The sequence below is a fragment of the Pocillopora verrucosa genome, chromosome 1 (genome assembly GCF_036669915.1).
Source record: "Pocillopora verrucosa isolate sample1 chromosome 1, ASM3666991v2, whole genome shotgun sequence".
Lineage (NCBI taxonomy): Eukaryota > Metazoa > Cnidaria > Anthozoa > Scleractinia > Pocilloporidae > Pocillopora > Pocillopora verrucosa.
This window is the reverse complement of record NC_089312.1, coordinates 14,712,597-14,733,110: the sequence shown is the minus strand read 5'-3', so window position 1 is coordinate 14,733,110 and position 20,514 is coordinate 14,712,597. Positions and strand designations below refer to the sequence as shown.

The 20,514-nt window shown below is 37.4% G+C and overlaps 2 protein-coding genes across 2 annotated transcripts in view; both read right to left on the bottom strand.

Moving 5' to 3' along the window:
- Positions 1-5,112: 5,112 nt before the first annotated feature.
- On the bottom strand, positions 5,113-19,223 carry LOC131785924 (fibroblast growth factor receptor 3-like). The gene is made up of 9 exons (XM_066159451.1): positions 18,945-19,223; positions 12,903-12,984; positions 12,630-12,786; positions 10,382-10,675; positions 9,965-10,000; positions 8,843-9,139; positions 8,242-8,625; positions 7,449-7,505; positions 5,113-5,859 (listed from the first exon to the last, which is right to left on the bottom strand). The coding sequence occupies exons 3-9, from the start codon at positions 12,712-12,714 to the stop codon at positions 5,552-5,554; spliced, it is 1,461 nt and encodes a 486-aa protein (XP_066015548.1). The 5' UTR covers positions 12,715-12,786; positions 12,903-12,984; positions 18,945-19,223; the 3' UTR covers positions 5,113-5,551.
- LOC136277430 (fibroblast growth factor receptor-like 1) overlaps positions 5,139-20,514 on the bottom strand; it is a 98,081-nt gene continuing 82,705 nt past the window's right edge. Inside the window, exon 8 of the transcript XR_010715871.1 lies at positions 5,139-5,217. The gene's annotated coding sequence lies outside the window, so the exon portion shown is untranslated. The remainder of the gene's footprint in view (positions 5,218-20,514) is intronic.

Below are 20,514 nucleotides of genomic sequence, written 5' to 3'. Positions count from 1 at the left end.
CTTTGTCATCGAGTTTTAATCCCGACATTTTAGCTCTAGCTTGTCTTCTTTTAAAGCAAACTTTTGCAGCGTAAGAAACATGTTAGACAAATTTCATACTTCATTAGCTCGAGTTACTAAGATCATGGGCAGTTGGCTTAAAGAAACCTACATTGTATGTAGTTACATCAGAGGTTACGGAATAATTTAACAGAAAGAATCTCTAAAACGCGCCGTGTATTTCCAGCCAGAGGACAATCATGAAACAAGCAGTCGTACCTGGAAACTTCAACAGAAGATATAAGAGAAGCCCATACGATTCTGGCGTCTTGATTTACTAATTCACTGTTATCACGTCTATACTCTTCAATCGACTGGTGATGTCTGGACTCGAAGTAGTTTACCGTCGTTTCTTTCAGTTTTGGCTCATTTTCCCAAACCAAAATTATCAGTCACGCTCAAAAGAATATAATTTCAACTGATGCTGACATCGCACACTTCCTCTGAAGAAGAAAAGATTCTCTATCTTCGAAAATTTGCTCATCGACCACATTAAGAACCACAACGGAGGTCCTCAGCTGCTTGAAGATACCGCTGACTAGAATGCGTTTTATCGCAGGTTGTGAGAACGTTGTCCCCGGGTTCGAGACCTCGCCAATTCTTCCCTTCCCTCCCCATCCCCCGGACTGGTCTCTTCATCCCCTTGAAGAAACTCTCCTACAGCCAGCGCTGAAGAGTTTTATTACAGTTTTTATTTTTATGAGGGGCTAGAAAATAAATCAACAAGAGCTCCGCTTTTAGGCTTGGCTAAATCTATATATTAAAGAGATGTCAGTGACAGTCCATGACGAATTGAATAAACTGACCATACACAATTCAAACCTTTCCTTCTCCATGCCAAATTACCTATTACATCTAATTCTCCTCTACATTCCCCAATACAGAGGACTGACGACCTGGAAATAAAACACAAATATCACAGGTTCACGGTGCAAAAATAACAAACTTCTCAAATGATGTACTAGATAAATATGTCAAAGTTCACGAGTTGGGCGACGTGTAGCGAGAGTGGGGGTATGGAAATAATTAAACCAAGGGTAATAGAGGCGGTAATGAAATTCTCCATCACCAGATTAGAAGATGAGGTTTAAAGATAAGTACTTCCTACAAATTGTCCTGAAGGTTGTCAATGTCGTTCGCAGAGTCCTCGTCCTTTTTGACAAGTGGTCGTGCGCCCCTTCAGGGAACTAAATTATCTGGTCATCCGACTTCCTCATGAGCATCTTAAACGCAAGTGTAAAGATAAACTAAAATTCTCGTCACGCCCCGCATAACGTGATTGATTCGCGATCGTTTGCTTAGACAAGTTAGCAAACCGTACTAAATTGCCACTGCAAATTGCTCAGTTGCTATTGTAAGATACTGAAATACCATGGCAAGTTATCAAATTGCTTTTGCAAGTTACTAAATTACCATGGCAAGTTATAAGTGTCCATTGCAAGTTACTAAAATGAGATGATAAATTCCTAAATTGCCATTGCAACATACCACATTGCCACTACAAATTGCTTAGTTGCTGGTGTAAGTTTCTAAAATACCATGGCGAGTCAATAAATTGCTAATGCAATTTACTAAATAGCCATTACAAGGTACAGGAATACTAAGGCAGATTCTTAAATTGCCTTTGGAAACTACTAAATTGCCACTGCAAATTGCTCAGTTGCTATTGTAAGATACTGAAATACCATGGCAAGTTATCAAATTGCTTTTGCAAGTTACTAAATTACCACTGCAAGTTACTAAAATAAGATGGCAAATTCCTAAATTGCCATTTCAATTGCTATGCAAATTGTCAAGTTGCTATTGCAAGTCACTAAAATACCATTAAAAGGTATTAAAAGAAGATAGCAAATTTCGAAATTGCCATTTCAAAGTTCTCAATTACCACTGCAAATGACATGTTACTAAAATACCATGGTAAGTTACTAGATTACCTTTGCAATTTACTAAGTTACCATTGCAAGTTGCTATGTTATCATTGTAAGGCACCAAGTGATGCCATGCAAGTTTAGGTTGCAATTGCAAGTTGCATGTCATTATGTTGCCGTTGCAAGCTACCAAGATGTGGTCCGAAGTAAGCAACTTGCACGCCAAGTTACGAAGTTGCGAACCAACAAACAAACAAAAGAAAAAAGCACAGTCAACGGTAACGGTTAAATTCAACTTTCCATTAAATTATCGTTAGGAGGGTTAGTTGGATAACATATTAAAAAAGCTCACCAGGCTGTTGGTCATGAGTTGAAAGAATTGGAAGAGCCTCTGTGAATTACAAAGAAAAAGCCTCAGTATATGCGAGTGAACTAAATGGTATTAAGTGATTTTTCTTGAAAATACAACCTAGACAAATAATTTCATCAGGAATTAAAAAAGCATACACTGAGAGAGAGTATAAGCTAACAAACTCTGTATATCTTTAACCTTATTCACACATTTCCTTATTTTCTATACATATGTAGTTGTTTTTATGGTTACCCGCTATTTGCATTTTATCACTCGATCATAATCTCATTTTATTCAAACTACCATTAATGCTGGTCATGTGGCCGGACTATATCTCTAACAGTCATTTCCATCAACCCCTTCAGTGAACATGTTTCACAACATAGGGATTTGTATGAGGAAAAGTCCAACAAATTAAAATAAAACGAAACAAGCGTGTCTCTGTTCAAATACCAAAACTGGTCATCTGCTACCTCAATCAGATTCAAAACTAAAACCAGTTGCGACTTGGTCACCCTCGTTTTCCCGCGCTTCATGCAGTTTGCTTGTTTTTACTTCGAGTTCGCATTAGATGCCTGCCCGTGATATTTTTCTTCCTATGCCAGTTTGGCTTTTGAGATTGCTTTGGTTTTGATTTCACGACGCTCAATCGAAAAGTGCTCTAATGTGACATACCATACGTACCTCCTTTACCCACAGGACGCACTTACAGAGGCTGATCCTGGTAGAACCCAGGACATATGTCACCTATGACCCCAACGTTACACGAGGCCTATTACACCGATAATTTTTTTTCAAAGCTTGAAGGTGACCTGTCATCGGAAAGTGTTGGGTTCAAATTCTCACCTGAAGTCAGATTTCCCCCTTCCTACGTTAATTTGACATCTTTAAATTTACTTATTTTGTGCGAACATTTTTCCTCGATGGTTGTGTACTTTACAGCCAGTTCATAAAATCATTTTCTTCTTAACGAACCTGTCTCACAGATAAACCCGTTCCTCTGACTACATGACGCAGTCCTCCATCTTCCTTCATCTTTATGAGGATTCATGAGTACGCATTCCATGGACTGGTTTTGTTTTGAGGGTTCACTGACATTCCAGTTGGTGTATCTGCGAGGACTGTTTTCTGTCCAAAGGAAAGAGTCCTCCCAGATCAAGCCATAAAGGCCAATCCAAAAATCAGTGCTGGTTTCTCGAACGATAGTATTCAAGAATGCCTGTTCTTGCCTGGAAAATGAAAAGCCATAACCTATTTTAGTTCGATTTAGTTTTGGTAAATAAACTTGTCTTCCAATTTGTTTGGACTCAACAACTGCTTAGTCTTAATTGGACACTAGTTGGAACTAGCACCCACTTAAGGGCAAATGCAATTATTTCATCGCTAATCAGCATCTTTAAAAATGCCTGAAAATTTGAAAACAAATTAAAGAGCATGTCAGCCTCGGAGAAAGCAATATGAATCAAAGTGGTTTAAAACGGTTTCGTTTCTCATTAAACGTCAATTCTTTGATTAACTGAAATTTCTACTTTTTTTTTCGTTGAACTGAAGGAAAAAAAGAAATGTCTGAACGAATTTTGCTAAATCTTGATCTGATTATCAGCCAGGTACAAATTCATCTCTGGATAAGAGGATAAGGAAGCAATTTTTCTCATTAGACAATCAAAATATCTGTGGGTACCAATTAGTACTCTAGGACGACGTGACAGCAAACCTATTTCAGGAAGTAGAGTTGTATTCTGCCTTCAGAAAAGATTGCACAGATGTGACAGCTTATCATAAGAACATTACCCGACAAGCCTCAAGCACACCTTATCACGAAACAAAACAAAACACTGCATTACCAGTAAGTTTTCGACATAAAAGAGAAAAGAGACGAGCTAAAATAACCAACCGTAGAAGGCTCAGACTAGAGCTGTGGTATAAACGCGTAACCTGTAAGATTAATAATGGTAGAAGGACCAAGAGGAGTCCAATTCGGTCTTTAATCATAGGAGTGATTGACAAAATCGGACGTCCGCGAAGCGGGAGTTCTATTTGTTAATTACGAGTATGATTGCAGAAAGAATTGGATGACATAAAGTCCTGTTATCAGTTAATCAAAACTATAACAAAATTTGAGAAAGAAGCTGGACATCATTTGTACGTTTTCATAAAAAATAACCTACAGTTAACTCGGAGAAATGCGAGTCAACAACGCGCGCACATGACGCGTTCTGTTCACAGTTACAAGGCCTGACGTGTTAACTGTCCCTTTGACTAAGACATAGTATGATGCTACTCTGGTTTAAAGATTAAATGAATGTGACCGAGAAGTTACAATTCATAAACCCAACGTTTCGACACTCCTGTCTAGTGCCTTCATCAAGGGTGATAAAATTGCTGCGACAAGAGGTATTTTAATATGCTCACTAATTAGCTGCCCTTTTTTCGGACGAGGAGTAAGTGGGCGTCAAATGATAAGCCGCCGTCTTCACGATTTAACTGTCCTATTACACTGTCCAATTACAAGCATGACTCAAACATTGTGCGATTAGCGCTAAAATCGGGCTGGTGATAACCAATCATAGTAAATGCAAAGTTGCATACTTTGAAAGTTAAATTTGGAGAACGACCTTCAAAAGAAGACTGATACGAAGGAGGGACACTGAGGTAAAGCCCGGCCCAGCTCCACTGCCCCGACCCATATTCGCACTCCTTCCTCTCCTCCCTTAATGTTTCCTTTTATTAACCCTTTTGTCGCTCAAGTCCTTTGACCTTGTTCTATTTCCCTTTGCTCTTTTTTTTTTATTAACGATTCACATCATGACGTTTCTTGTTTCAAACCCCCAAGGTACTTTATTTCAACCAAAATCAATCAAAAATAACATTTTAACTATGGATGAAATTGAAACGCTCGAGGAAATAAGTCAAAGAAAAAACACTTAAGGTGTGAGAACCGTTTCCTACTAACATCTCCTTGAAGCCGTCCATCGTTGCGTGACGAGACCAAACACATCAACCATTCAAGGCGTATTTAAAGAAATCCATCAAATCGCAAGGAAAATGAAAGACAGCTTTTACAACTTTTTCCAAACCAGCTCATCACTGAATCAATAAAATATTTGTAGAGACTGAAATAATCTATATTTGAGCGACTGTATTTTGCGATTTCCAAATAGATGTAACAAAGTGATAACTGCTCTTCGTGTCGGGCAATTTTAGATGTCATGCTGTTATTTTTGCCCCCTCGGTCTTTTTTTCTTTTAACTTTACTTTTGAGCTCCTCTTTTATGTGGCTTTTTATCTACAATCACCTAGTGCCAAAATCATTCCCGAGTCCTTTTAGGTCTGGCACTATTACGTACTCATTTGACTGGACTACGTGCTTCGCTTGAAGTGAATCGATGTTGTGTCGGCTTTTCATCGTTGCGGACGAGCTCGCTCGGCCTTTCTTCACCTGCCAATAACAGAGACCGGAAGCTATGATCAACATAACGACCACGCCCACTGAAACTGCGATTACAGCCGCCGGGTACCTTATTCTATCAGTCCAACCCATTGACGTCTGCGTAACTGCTTCACTTTCAGAACTGATGGATGTCAGGTTAACAGTAGAACCTACACAAGAATGAACCAAACATATATATCTCTCCATCTTGAATGAATTCCCTCCTTTCCCCCAGCACTACAAAGGTTGCTTAAAAATTGCCAAAATTCCAAAAAGTTGCTACTTAAAATTTGTTGATATCTATATATAACTGTTAATTTATAACCTTATTTTTCGCCTTCACAATAGTTGCTAACAACACCGGTCAAGAAACTCAGCTTTAAAGGGTTGCTCGCAAATATGGGCGAAATTTAAGAATACTCTTTAGTTAAACGGAAGAAAACACATGGTTCATTTGACGTCTTACCGAAAGTCATTTTAGCCGATTATCTGTTAAAATCTTAGATAAGGATCTCAATAGGCCTGCGAAATGTTGTCACGTGACAAGTTATGTGTTCAAAAGGTTAACAAACAATTCATGAAATTCGTGTAAACTGAAGTTTTCTATGAAATCGTTGACTTTTTCGTCCTTTATATGTGCTCAAAAATGCTCAAAAATTGTCGAGAAAGGCGAGAATTCCTCGAGGTTGCTACAACCGCAAAAAGTTACTCCAAACGCCAAAAGTTGCTCAAATGTTGCTGAACACGATCAGGACAGACCTACTCTCAAATATCAAATGAGCGCTAATACCTATTGAACTACGAAGCGAGACAAATTTCAGTAGGTAGTTCCGCGTAAAGGGATCTGACTACAAATAGTAAGTAGTTGGTTTGATCTGAGGGTGACGAAACAGCAAGCAACGAATGAATATCTACGGGTTATCAGTAATTGAAGTCGTCGTAACAAAGAATTGTAAAAAATCTGGTTTCGACTGGTATTGAGCTCGTCTTTGCCAAATGCGACAAGGGAACTTTACCTTCAACAAATCCCTCAAAAATTCTTTGAGATAGGCGTTGTGTGTTTTTTACAGGAAATAAAACGTTTCGATAATTCTGTTTGATACCAAAGTCATTCCCTCAGGCCAGAATTAAGCTCCTGTTTAGTTAGAAAAAATACGAACAAGAAGGCTTCTTGATACATGTTATATCGCATTTAAGTGTTTCATTTGCTCGGCAAGATGGAGAGAATCAAGAAAGGAAGAGATCCAAAAATACAAAGGTGCATCCAACGAAAATATGGTCATCTTTATTTGCAGCAACCATCAGTCAAGATTTTCATGAGCTTTTCTTATATTTAGTGCGCACGTGGTGTACCGCGTGGCGTGTGCATGCTTAACAATTGGCACACCTGGCGACCATTCATAATTTATAGCCTGGAGCTAGGGGCAGAGGATTTTGAGGGCGGTTCACATAGTCTTCTGGGGAAACAGAGGGGGGGGGGGGGGAATACAAAAAACTGACTGCTAATTAACTGCCAATGAGTGGGAATCAGGTGAATTTTATTGTGACGCAGACAAAATCCTCCAGGCCTCCCCTTTCCAGGAAGCCCCCCTCCCCAGGGTGCCCCCCCCTCCCCAGGATGACCAGTAATTACCGGTCTTTTAGTAACGATACGTACCCGAAATGTGAACGATGGTGCTTCTTTTTTCAATGAGATAGAGAAATTATAAATGTTATTTTAAAAAAATGAATCCTATCCGTTTTTCACGGTTACACTTACCATCTGTGGTGCTTTCAGTTTTCTGAAGTTCGGTTAGTTTTGCTTTATCTTCACGAACTAAAAAAGTGAAAAAAAAAGGAGTTATGCTCAGTTGTAAACAATTTTCAGCAAATTATCAGCTATAATAAAGCAGTCACTTTTTTTAATTGGCCCGTGTTTGATTTACTAACACCCAAGTGGAACTGAACAGAGTCACGACACAAACACTGTAACTGAGTGTTCTAAACCCAAATCAAAGTGATTGAAACGGCCACAGGCCGCTCGGTAGCGCAAGCTTTTTCGACTAAATACAGCACGTAGTCGTGCAAAAATCGACCCTCCGTGATTCCCGAGACGAAGGAGACTCTCAAGAAAAGAAAGCTGTTTACGAGGGCTTCATGGACAATAAAATACGCCTAACGGATTAACCCTTCACCCCCTAACGTCAGTATCCACATTCTCCACACTAATCACTATTCATTTCGTAAGGTGCTGACAAAGAGAGTTTGTTTGATAATCAAGAGCTGCTTTACTTGGTGATCATTTCCTCTGTTCTCTCACCTTAATGTTTGATTCAAGGGTGATATTATAAAGAGAAATTATATGCTAGTCACTCTTAGGGGTTAAAGGGTTAACAAATAAATTCCATGTTGCCGTGCATCTGTTCAGTAACATATCACAGATCACGTTAAAATGTGGTAAGAAAAACAGCTGCTGTGAGCAAATCACAGAAAGCCTCTAAAATCTGATCATAATAAAGTGAATGATAACAAAAATTATTAAGAACTAGTAATCTTATTATAGTTTTACCTACCAATGTTTTGGACAATGATGTAAGCATGTTCGACTGCGTAACCAACAGCATTTCCCACAATGCAGGTGTATTTTCCTTCGTCCCTCTTTGTGACATTTAACAAAGTCAACTTCACTCCGTGGAAATCAAACTTTTTGCCACTTCTTGGTGGCACAATTACATGTTGGTATCTGTCTACTTTATTCACGATTTCGTAGTGAGGACTTTCAATTGAACCGTTTACCGAACTGTGGGCCGAACCGTTGGAACGCACAGGAAACCACCTTAACCACTGGAAATGAGGCATGGAATCACTTAATGCTTTGCATGTTAAGCTGGCATTCTCTCCTCGATAAACTGTGACATTTTCCATGGGTAGAATGACTGGTTCAGCATGAGCTCGTTCTAAAAAATTTAAAAGAGAATACTGTCAATACTATCAATATAACCCAAAAACATCCATTGTTTCGTTACTTGTAATGTTTATTTTAATTTGACTTTTTAAATGGGATTTATATTGACCACAAGAGTTTGAAGATTCTTTTTTCTCAGATAAAGAAAACCGTGAGTACTCTTCATAGTCTGTGCCAGCCAGAAAAATTTGAAGGATTTTTCCTCTTACCATGAACGTCTACTTTGTATGTATGATTAATCCATCCGTATGAGTTGCTCACATTACACATGTATGACCCAGTGTCAGAGGGAACCAAGTCCTTCAGACTCAACCAGGTTGTCCATGGACTCAAATACAGTTTGTCGCCACGTCTCCTTTCTTTAAACAAGTTTCCGTCTTTGTACCATTTCACGGTAGGACGAGGGTTTCCGTCAGCAGAACAGTCCAGCTTTACAGAGTGTCCAACGGGTACTTGAAAAAGGTTGCGCCTCATCTTATTTTGCGATACCGTAAATCTTGGAGCAGCTGTGAAGCGCAGAACAGCCACAGCATTTGAGCGTTAAACTTCTCCACAACTGCCCGGAAGCCACCCCTTACTAACACATTTCATGTTAGAGTCAAAACATTATTTTATTCTAAGTGTTCTACAGTACTGAACTTTTGATGATGGTTCAGAGTTTTATCACATGCGGGGCAAAATTACTGAATGCAGATTTGCTGAGACAGAGAGTATTTTTTTTCTTTATCACGTGGGCACTATTGGTAATCAAGAGGGCATGATTGCTTGATGCTGATTGAGCCATATTGCTGTTTGCGGCAAGAAATGCGTGTAGCAGCTAAAGGGGAGAATTAACAATCAGATCTTGGCCGTCTCAGCTCCCGAGTCAATGTTTAACGCACAAAGCGTAGAAAAATTATGAAATTTACTGGATAACATATGCGATTGCCAAAATATAATTTTTTTAATCGGATTTACAAAATCTTAACTTGAAAGATTCATTTGATGGGCTTTGTAGATGAGCTTCAATACTTTATCAATTTTTTTTCAAGAGATTATAATTTCTTGATAATTTTTTTTCATCATCAGTTTTCTTCTCGGAGGGTGTTAATGGAGTTATCCGACAGCCTTACAACAGCCAAAAATTTAGCCGTTAGCCGTAGATTGGCCAAAATTAGCCGTAACGTTACGTTAGCCGTAAAAGCCATCACCCCATTGAGACTCTTCCAGAGGAAGGTTGCTTTTCTCTATTTCAAAGAACATCAATATCGGCTCCTGTATCAACTAAACTGCTTCTATATTCATCTTTCACTAATTTCTTCCGATTAGAAATGAAAGCACATCTGTCTTACCTCCTACTGTAATTTTGTTGGGATTCAGTGTTGGACCTTAAAGAGAAAAACACAAGAAATTATCTAGATGGAAAATGCTTTTGTAATGCAGATTATCTGAGGGCACACACATCTGAATCTTTCTATTCACGTCCTGACAGGATTTTGAACTCCCAGCTGTCTCAGTTAAATACTTTAAGCAATGGTAAAGGAAACATTGCACCTTCGTCAGAAATAACTTTTTGTGATGGCAAGTATGAAATTACCATCTTTTCCCTCCTTATTTGCCTACCTCAGCAACTCCTACTTAAACTGACATCACCTCAGTTTGTCGCACACAACTAGTATAAAAGAACTTTGCTTCCCAGGATACCGCTATAAATCACATGCGTACTTGTATTTTTAAAACAACTCAAATGGTCGCAAATGTTTACTTACTTCCGACAAATAGATGCATTGTAAAAGGGTTCTTGCCACAGTCATTTATTGCGACACAGGTGTAGAAGCCGGCGTCCTCTTTCTTGGCTCTTTTTATCTTTAGGTATCTGTAGAGTTTTAACCTCAGACGTTGATGACTCGATGGACTGAGCGTCTGATTGTCTTTGAGCCAGTAATACCTTGGTTTTGAGGTCTGACCAACGGTTCTGATCTGGCAAGTGAGTTTAACATCCTCTCCGCTGGTCACCTCGATGACTTTTATCTCGTTTCCTTCCTTTTCACGAATGTTAGGAACTGAAAAAGCAGCAAAATTTTTGTGAGTTCAACCCGAAATACCAAAGATGCCCTTCCTGATCCATCACTAAGATTCACATTACTCGAACACCCGCAATTGCAATATTAATGCTTACATACTAAATTCAGTGTTCTTACTAACGGCTCCCTCATCAGGCGAGCAAACGCGGAAACCCTGACATAACTGTGACGCATCCATCAGCTGACTGCGTCACTTTCCATCGCCAATACTATCATAATTATATACTGACTGACAGGTCACATTTCAGAATATACGTTATGAAGTTCACATACTTCCATAAACACCGGTAACCTGCCCTGTATGATGATTTTTCCACTTCTGTCAATTCCAGTTTTCCAATGAAAGAAAATTCGTAAGTCCTGGTGTTGTACGTTAATAATCTAAATTCACGTTATATCAATCTTTATTCCATGTACCTGATCAATTTTTGAATACAGCGATGATTTGGCCAATGAGAGCCTACAGGGTAAGCAAAAAATCTAACAAAAGCTATCAAAAAGTCGATGATACCTGACTTGAACTTATTTCACGAGATGGAACCAGCTCACTATCTGAGTGAAATTATTTGATTTATGCTTCATTAGAATATATATCTCTAAAAATCGTCTCTTAATGAGTTCGTGGCTGGAACTCCTCTCGGCTAACGAGCTGATTTCAAATAAATAAAGGGGGGTTAATTGCTAAAGAAACTATAGTGCTGCGTCGGTGGGAGAGTATAGCGTCAATCGCTCTGACGAAGGGCTAACGCTCGAAACGTCAGCCTTTAAACTCTTCACGGTGGCCAATTTACATTATCAACTCAGTTGATAACACTAAATTACCCTGAAAATCATAGTCCCATTTAAATGAATGAAACTTTGTTGACGGTCTAATTAGGAGTTTTGGATTTTGCCTTTCATCACCCCTGCCTTTCAGAGAATTTGTTTTCTTTAAAGCTTAGGATGCGAACCTAGAACTTAATAATCGAAATATATGTTAATAAATACAGGAAGTATCTTTCAGTTTCATGTTCGCCTACGACATTGGGGTAATTGTTCAGTCGAGTCAAAATTTGTTTACAAAGATAAACGTGAATTTATTCGACGTAGCATAACTAGAAAATCCCAAAATTGCAGAGAAAGAGACAATATCGGAAGCTTTTTTTGGCGACACAAAGCACAAATTGATAATGATATACATTTGCATCATCGAGTTGCTGAAATGGATCTAGTTTTTTCCCTTTCGAGTTTGTTTTGCAATCCTTAAGACTTCCAGACTCCTCGGTAAACAAAATAGTTGCTATCACAAGGACGTTATCATTTATGGAAATAATAGTTGTTAGCTGTTGATTCCATACTTTTCTTTTGGAAGATCGTAAATCCCCGTCTTCATAACCTCCTCTTGACTAAAAGGCACAGAGTTTGGCGAAAATGGAGTGAGTCTTTTGAATGAAACCAATTTAGATGCAGAATGCAGTCAATTTCCGCTTGAATAGGAAGAGTCAAAATTACTAAACATGGCGCGTATCCGGATTTTTATTTTTAACCTGGAATTCCTTCGAATGCGAAGAAGAAGAAACGTGGACCATTATCTACTCTTTTTCGATATCAAGGGTATGATATAATGATATAATGGCCTTGCTGCCAGGCAAGTAAGGCGAATTCTTTTTTAACGAGCTACCTGAATGGCCATGATAGACTTATTCTAGTTTAAGATCATTAATTAATGTGCAGCAATCCACATTCAGTCTAAATATCTTGATATTGTTTCATATGGGTACGTACACACGGTCATGTTCAATTCAATGACTAAACTATAGTTGCTTTAATATATGGATTAAGAGATCACGAGAGATTTTATAAAGTTTCTCCCTAATAAGGCTGAGGATACACTCAGAACAACAATACCCTTATTCTTGACAGCGGATAAGAATGAACGTGGATTCACACCAACCTGAACACGCATCCGCGTGCCAATTATCCAGAAAGCTTAGGACAGCAACAAGAATCGCTTTGAACAGGAGTGCACTTAGTATCATGACGAAGAAAATACTCCTACTTTGGGTGATCTCTCGAACAGCTTCCTTGAACAGCTTTAATTGTAATTTCGTCTTGAGCCCGTTAAGGAAAAGGAGATGATTGACTGTCAAATATTTTAGAAAACCAACACACTGACAAAGTAGAATTTGGAGCAACGCTATAAAGATAGCAATTTATATTTGCCTACCTGTTTTTCATGGAGAAACAAATAACCTTGCACCGGATGGTACAGAAGCCAGCGGATTCTGACTCTGGCTGGATTCCAAGCCCTTAAGGTCAAAGATAATGTCAGTATTTGAAAATCATCGCTAGATCACGCACAGAGTCATACCACAACCAAAACATCAAGGTTACATTAGGTCAAAACTTGGCAGACAGTCAGTAGTGAACAAGGTCCCAACGATTCTTACTTATAATAATCCCGATATATTACTATAAAAACAAATCAGCTTTTACTATTGGCACGCAAATACAACTTGTTTTTAGCACATACAGTATTTCGGCTCTCGTCGTTTAATCTGTAAACTGATGTAAGTCATGTATTAGTTTCTGTAAGCCGCAGATGTCATATTTTGCGGTTAAAAATAAATGTATATTCAATCACTCTGAAAAACAGTCGAGCATAATTTGGTGGCCGTCGTCTGGTAACATTCAACACCTAATTAAATAATAATAATAATAAAAAAAAAAAGGGAACAAGCGGAGAGCAGAGTCAGTCAAGTTTAACATGCTACTGAATGCGTTCGCGGGAACAGCAGCGTGTCAAACCGAAACCAAAACTTCAGCGAGAACAGTTTAACTTCACAAATTTTATAATCTATCTTAATTGGCTGAAGTGGTTCAAACAGTCAAACTTACTTAAAAGGCACAACTGAACAAAATGCATAACTAGCTTAATTGTTTCAACGAAACAAAATGCATAACTTAGCAAAACAAGTTTCCAATGCACCAGAACGCCAACATAAAACGCAGGAAACTGATATTAACAAGTTATAAGTACTGATTGAATAAAAGCGTCACTTCCGTTTGATAATGAGGAGGGTTCGCCAGAGTCACAGAAAAAATGACAGGTTTATTTTCTCACTCAAAGAAAACCGGCATACAAGGCGGAAGTCTTAAAAAAACCTAGAAGCATATCTGCACGTACTCAGGCTCTTGTAATGGTAAAATCTAGGTTTTTATTCACACCTATATTGTACAAGTTTTACGTGTAAGTAAAAGGCATGCGAAAATCATTTAAAAGGTATTGGGAAATGTTATCGCTTATGCACAATGTTTTCATATGGTTTTCAATGATTCCTTGAAGCTTAGGTGTAAAAACTCTCGTAAGCAAGCATGCACACTAAAGCCTTGACAGTGATTTGTGATTGGTACGACCTAATTAAAACTCAGGCCTCTAAAGGCGCACCCAATGAATCATTTAAATATCAAAAAGATCAGTATTTGCGTTGTTGGGGTTCCTCGTTGAATGGACCCCTGCATAATAATCCCAGATCTTATCAGCCTTATCAATACTTACTAATCAAGGTTTTTTAAGAGGATTTGAAACAAGGGTCGTGAACTTCATCAGAGTCTTGAAATCAACATGGTATACCTTAGACCTTTCTGTGATGTGTTCATTTGTGATTGTAATTCAAGTACGGGTATAGAAATTGTTGCCGTATTTCGTCAACGTTTCGTGAGGTAATGATGTGTTTAAATAAATTTTCTACATACGTTCTGCCACAGATTTAATTAGGGAGTCACGACAGCTATGCCTGGGATAACATCGCTCAAAAAAAACACTTCCCTTTTGCCCAAGTATTTTTCGAGTAGCGCATGATATGTTTGCTGTCTTAAACGGCGCCAGATCTTTTCTGTCAGCAAAACGTGAGAGGGGAGCGTAGAGCTCGAAGCAGAAAAGTGGATAATTTGCCCAAGGGGTTCCCACTTTCAGACTGCGCAAAATTTTGGAATTTTATAAGTGATTATGAACGATAAATTCGTATCGGCACCATAATTTAGAGAGGTTTTGTGAACGCATTACCAGTTTACAACTTGTGAACCATTTCTGTAATCTACTTGGATATTTTCTTTTGAATTAATCGAGTCACACTCTCGGAATTTCATCAGTAATTTACAACGATAAATCCGTATATGTAACACAAGTGAAGCACACGTTAAACTTTCCATACGATTTTAGGAAACTATATTTAACTGACTTCAGCTTTTTTACCCTTTACGGTGGCTAATTTACGTTTTCAACCCAGTTGTTAACACTAAATTTAACCTGCTATACTCTCCCACCGACGCAGCACCACAGTTTCTTTAGAAACTTACCCCTTTATTCATTTCTCGATAAATTGACCTGCCATAACGCGTTGATTTTATTATTTTGTAGCCCTAAAAGCCCGGCTTATGACTCTAGAGGTACTGAACTTGATTTTTTACACAAGGCACCCTTGAAGAAGGAAGGTTAGAATAAAATGATTGCTTTTACGACCGTACATTGCACCCAGTTTACATAATTATGTAGATAATTGCTTAAAAAAATACCTATTATTCAGAAGCAAAGACACGTAAGTAATATGCTTCTGCTTTATTTTTATTGTAAGGGGTTTCTTTTTATGTAACATATATCCATTCCTTTAATTTCCTCCTTAACCTGCCTGCAAATAATTAAGTTTTATGTTTTAATTCAAGAGCGAGAAGATAAAACAGAAGTGATGCAGAGTTCTCTTTACAGACTGAATTCAGGTGAGAACATCAGTAAACTAGTTGATGTCATAAGCTCCTCCTGAACCTTTAATTTTATTGCCCTAGTCTTTTTCACAAAGCCTCTTTTATATCTCTGTGTGCCAGCCAGTGATTAATATATATGCCATATTTCATCAGTCTCTTTAAATTTCATCCTTAAGTTTTTTTGCATTTACTATTTTAAAATTCATAAATGGCATTCTCTTTTCATCCATGTTAAGAGATATAACACATTTCTTACACTAAAATCTGAATCATGAAGTCAACTTAATTTCAGTGAGTTTGAAACGTCATTGTACATAAGAACACTTTACTGGAGTATGTTACATTTATTTGCTGTCTTTCTGGTACATATGATTACATAACCATTTAACTTTCAAGATTTTATTAGTAATTCTCTTTGCATGAATTATTCATGTGATGTTTGTGTGGAGAATTTGGAATTGGATCAACCAATTATCCTCTAATTGATATCTTTTTCAATTCTCATTACTCGTCTGCTTGATATTGTACTGATAGCGTAAGGTCACTAGTGGGACTAAAACAGTTAAAATGTGGGATTTCATTATATTGTAATGATTACAATTTTCTTATGCTTTCAAATGTAACAAAAAAAATGTGATTAGAATCTGATGTTATGAAACAATGGAAAAACCTGTTGCTGGTAGCTTATGTCTTTAATGTTTAAATATTCATGGGAAATGCTTTTCTTTGAAAGCGAGGATACAGAAGTTTTCGAAGCTGGTAGAAATAAGCTGTTTGCAAGAAATGAAAAGCAAACTGACAATCATACCTTAATGCTTGACATGCTTCCCTCAAACATGTCAGTTGTGTGTACCTACCACTGTAGAGATGTCTTTCATGAAAAATATTTTTTGGTGTGGCTGTTGTTCTTTGTTGATCTTTGTTGCCTAAAAAAGCTGGTAAAGGCACTCAACTTCAATTTTTATGTACACAAGGCACCCTCCAAGGTGGAAGAATAGAAGACCATAGACTAATGTTTACCAGGCACTTGCACTCACCACAATTATAATATTCAAGCAATACTCTACATATATAAAACTGATTACCTGATGTCTTCAACCCATTACACCCTAATATCAGTATACATATTCTCCATACTGTTCTCCATACATTTCCTAATGTGCTGAGAAGGAGAATTTGTTCAACAATCAAGAGGTTTTCAGTTGATTACCATTTCCTTTATTCTCATGACCTTAATGCTTGATTTAGGGATGATATTGAAAGGAAAAATTAGATACTAGTCACTCTCTGAAATTAAAGTGTTAATAACTGTACACATTTTATGTGCTCCTTGCATTTGTCGGCAACAGTAGTTAAGATTGTTATGAAAGCAAACAGATGAACAGAAGACAATGAAATAAAGGACACTATAAACTTTACCCTATGGTAGAAGAAATGATCAAAGAATACTTAAGAAAGGAAACTTGAATTGTGCCAGCCAATTTCATCTATTGCCCTTCATGTTTTTGATCAAATAAAATTTAATCAGTTGTAGGGTTTGATTACAATGTGTTAAATCACCAGTGTGGACTTGATTCTTCTCAGATGTCAGCTGTTAAAAGATGGATACTAAAAATAGATGACCATAAGAAAAAGTACACATCTTGAAGAAAAACAAACTAAAGTAGTGGCATGATTGATTTGTAATATTTAGAATGACAGAAGCAGGAAAAACGTATAGAGCTTTTTCCCTTTTCACTAGTAAGTTTACTAGATTTCGAATTGTACATTCAAACTGTGTGAAATTAAATTTATCCATATCATGCTTCATCATGGTTTGTTTACATGGAAAAGTAATTGTTATTGTAGCTTCACAGATGTTTTCATTGCTGTCGCAACTAACATATTGATTCATAACAAAGTTTCATTTAACATAGAATGTTTCAAGAACTTTCTTTCTTTCTCTCCAACACTATTTACTATTTTTGAAGCACTATCAACCCTTTGCACCCTAACATCAGCATGCCAATTCTCCATACTGTTCTCAATACACTTCATTATGTGCTGGCAGGGAGAATTTGTTTTTAACAATCAAGAGGTTCTTTAGTTTATTATTATTGCCTTTATTCTCATAACCTTAATGTTTGATTCAGGGGTGATATTGAAAGGGGAAATTAGATGCTAGTCAATATCAGAAATTAATTGTTAAAGGAAGCAGGTTATTAAAAACATTATAACTTTGATTCAAGCAGCCAAGTATTTGAATATGTGAGTAACATTTGATGTTTTCACATGTAACACAGGATGATCAAGCTGAAGATAGCCTCAAAAAGGAGTGAACTCGACTGTAACAAATAGGTCACTACTTTAAATTTGAAACTTGAGCACTTGGTAAATACAACTTGGCTTGCAATTCTGATGATTACAGTTTGATGAGGTAATTGAAATGTCAGTCCCCAAGCAGGAACCACCCACATGACCTGTATAGTCATATAGTACATTTTCCACTGATCCTACTGACATTTCATCATGCCTAGGGATTCGTATTGGCTCTAAAAATATAGTGAAATTAAATATTTGTGCTCAGTCTATGCATCAAATATTTGCAATAAAATATTGTATCCTTCTTAAAACTAGTTTATCAGAATAAGAATGAGTTACCAGGCACGAGTATGGCTTTCACAATGATAGTTTCCAAGTTTGAAAAAAGTCACTGCCTACTAAAATCCTCTGTTCCTTTACCTTGACAGCCCAACCTCATCAAAACATTGGCAACAGGAGTGATTAGCAAATTAACAATACAGACAAGAGAGCCTATTCCCACATATACCCTCCTCAATCCTGTTTGCTTACTATGGACACAACGTTTCAAACATGATGTATGTTTCCCTGACTAATTATTTTGTAATGGTGTTTACAAATTGTGGAAAATAGTTGGGTTGAAATATAATATAACAACTTGCCAGTAGATAGTCAAATGAATACTTTTAACATATCCATAAAATTTATCGTTGTGTTTCATGTTAACAGTTGCAATAACTCTACCTTCCAGTAAATTCAACTATTTGCAAACATGAGAAAATACCATCAAAAATTTTTCAACCCATTTCACATAGCCAACAACATCAACTCACATTTAAACTAAAGAGAAAACTTGATTGATGTTTGGAATTGATTGCTGTGATGCCATTACGGTAAAAATGAAATCCAGGTATTATCTCAAGTTTTCCATAAAATATAATGTCTTCATCATCGAAATTCCTAAGTCTGTCTTTGTCATCGAGTTTGAATCACGACATTTTAGCTCTAGCTTGTCTTCTTTTAAAGCAAACTTTTGCAGCGTAAGAAACATGTTAGACAAATTTCATACTTCATTAGCTCGAGTTACTAAGATCATGGGCAGTTGGCTTAAAGAAACCTACATTGTAAGCAGTTATATCAGAGGTTACGGAATAATTTAACAGAAAGAATCTCTAAAACGCGCCGTGTATTTCCAGCCAGAGGACAATCATGAAACAAGCAGTCGTACCTGGAAACTTCAATAGAAGATATAAGAGAAGCCCATACGATTCTGGCGTCTTGATTTACTAATTCACTGTTATCACGTCTATACTCTTCAATCGACTGGTGATGTCTGGACTCGAAGTAGTTTACCGTCGTTTCTTTCAGTTTTGGCTCATTTTCCCAAACCAAAATTATCAGTCACACTCAAAAGAATATAATTTCAACTGATGCTGACATCGCACACTTCCTCTGAAGAAGAAAAGATTCTCTATCTTCGAAAATTTGCTCATCGACCACATTAAGAACCACAACGGAGGTCCTCAGCTGCTTGAAGATACCGCTGACTAGAATGCGTTTTATCGCAGGTTGTGAGAACGTTGTCCCCGGGTTCGAGACCTCGCCAATTCTTCCCTTCCCTCCCCATCCCCCGGACTGGTCTCTTCATTCCCTTGAAGAAACTCTCCTACAGCCATTGCTGAAGAGTTTTATTGCAGTTTTTATTTTTATGAGGGGCTAGAAAATAAATCAACAAGAGCTCCGCTTTTAGGCTTGGGCTAAATCTATATATTAAAGAGATGTCTGTGACAGTCCATGACGAATAAACTGACCATACACAATTCAAACCTTTCCTTCTCCATGCCAAATTACCTATTACATCTAATTCTCCTCTACATTCCCCAATACAGAGGACTGACGACCTGGAAATAAAACACAAATATCACAGGTTCACGATGCAAAAATAACAAACTTCTCAAATGATGTACTAGATAAATATGTCAAAGTTCACGAGTTGGGCGACGTGTAGCGAGAGTGGGGGTATGGAAATAATTAAACCAAGGGTAATAGAGGTGGTAATGAAATTCTCCATCACCAGACAACAATAACAAAGTCCATCTAACCTTTATATAGGTGGAGAAAAATCTTGCCTACGTTATTGTCTCGAATCTCGAATTTCTCTTGGATTTAAGCTGGAGCCCTGAAATCTCCAAATAAAACTTCTTTCTTAGGGATTTCCCTCAAAATTCTACTTCAGCCTTTTTCTATTCCCTCGTGCTAAAAACACTTGTTTCTCACAAATCCTTGACTATTCTGAATACAATATCACTATCAACCCACTTACACCGAACTCAAACGGTAGTTTTGGTATGGAATTACGTTGCATAACAGAAACACCGTTCTAAAACATCGTGACAGCTTTATTTCATGAAAAAAAAGAAGATTGTACATACAAACCTTTTGATGTCATAAGCACCATTAGAATCGATGACTGCTTTTAAATTTGTATACGAATATCTCGCCACAGCATTTGGCGTGAAATGGCTGAAATGGCTTCTACCAAGAAAGGATGAATTCTTGCTGCTATTGTTGTGCTGGGATGTTTTATCCTCGAAAAGTGTTCCTAGGAGATTCTCTGGCAAAGTGTTAACCTCCTCATTTGACAAAGGATTTCCTGTTATTATAGCCAACAAATCTTTTTTCTTCATATTTTGCATTTTTTGTATAACGCAACTTTTTAGCCGTATATTAACATTTCAATGGAATATACATGTATCCACATTATTTCCTTTTCATCAAAATTTGATCTTTTTTATCTC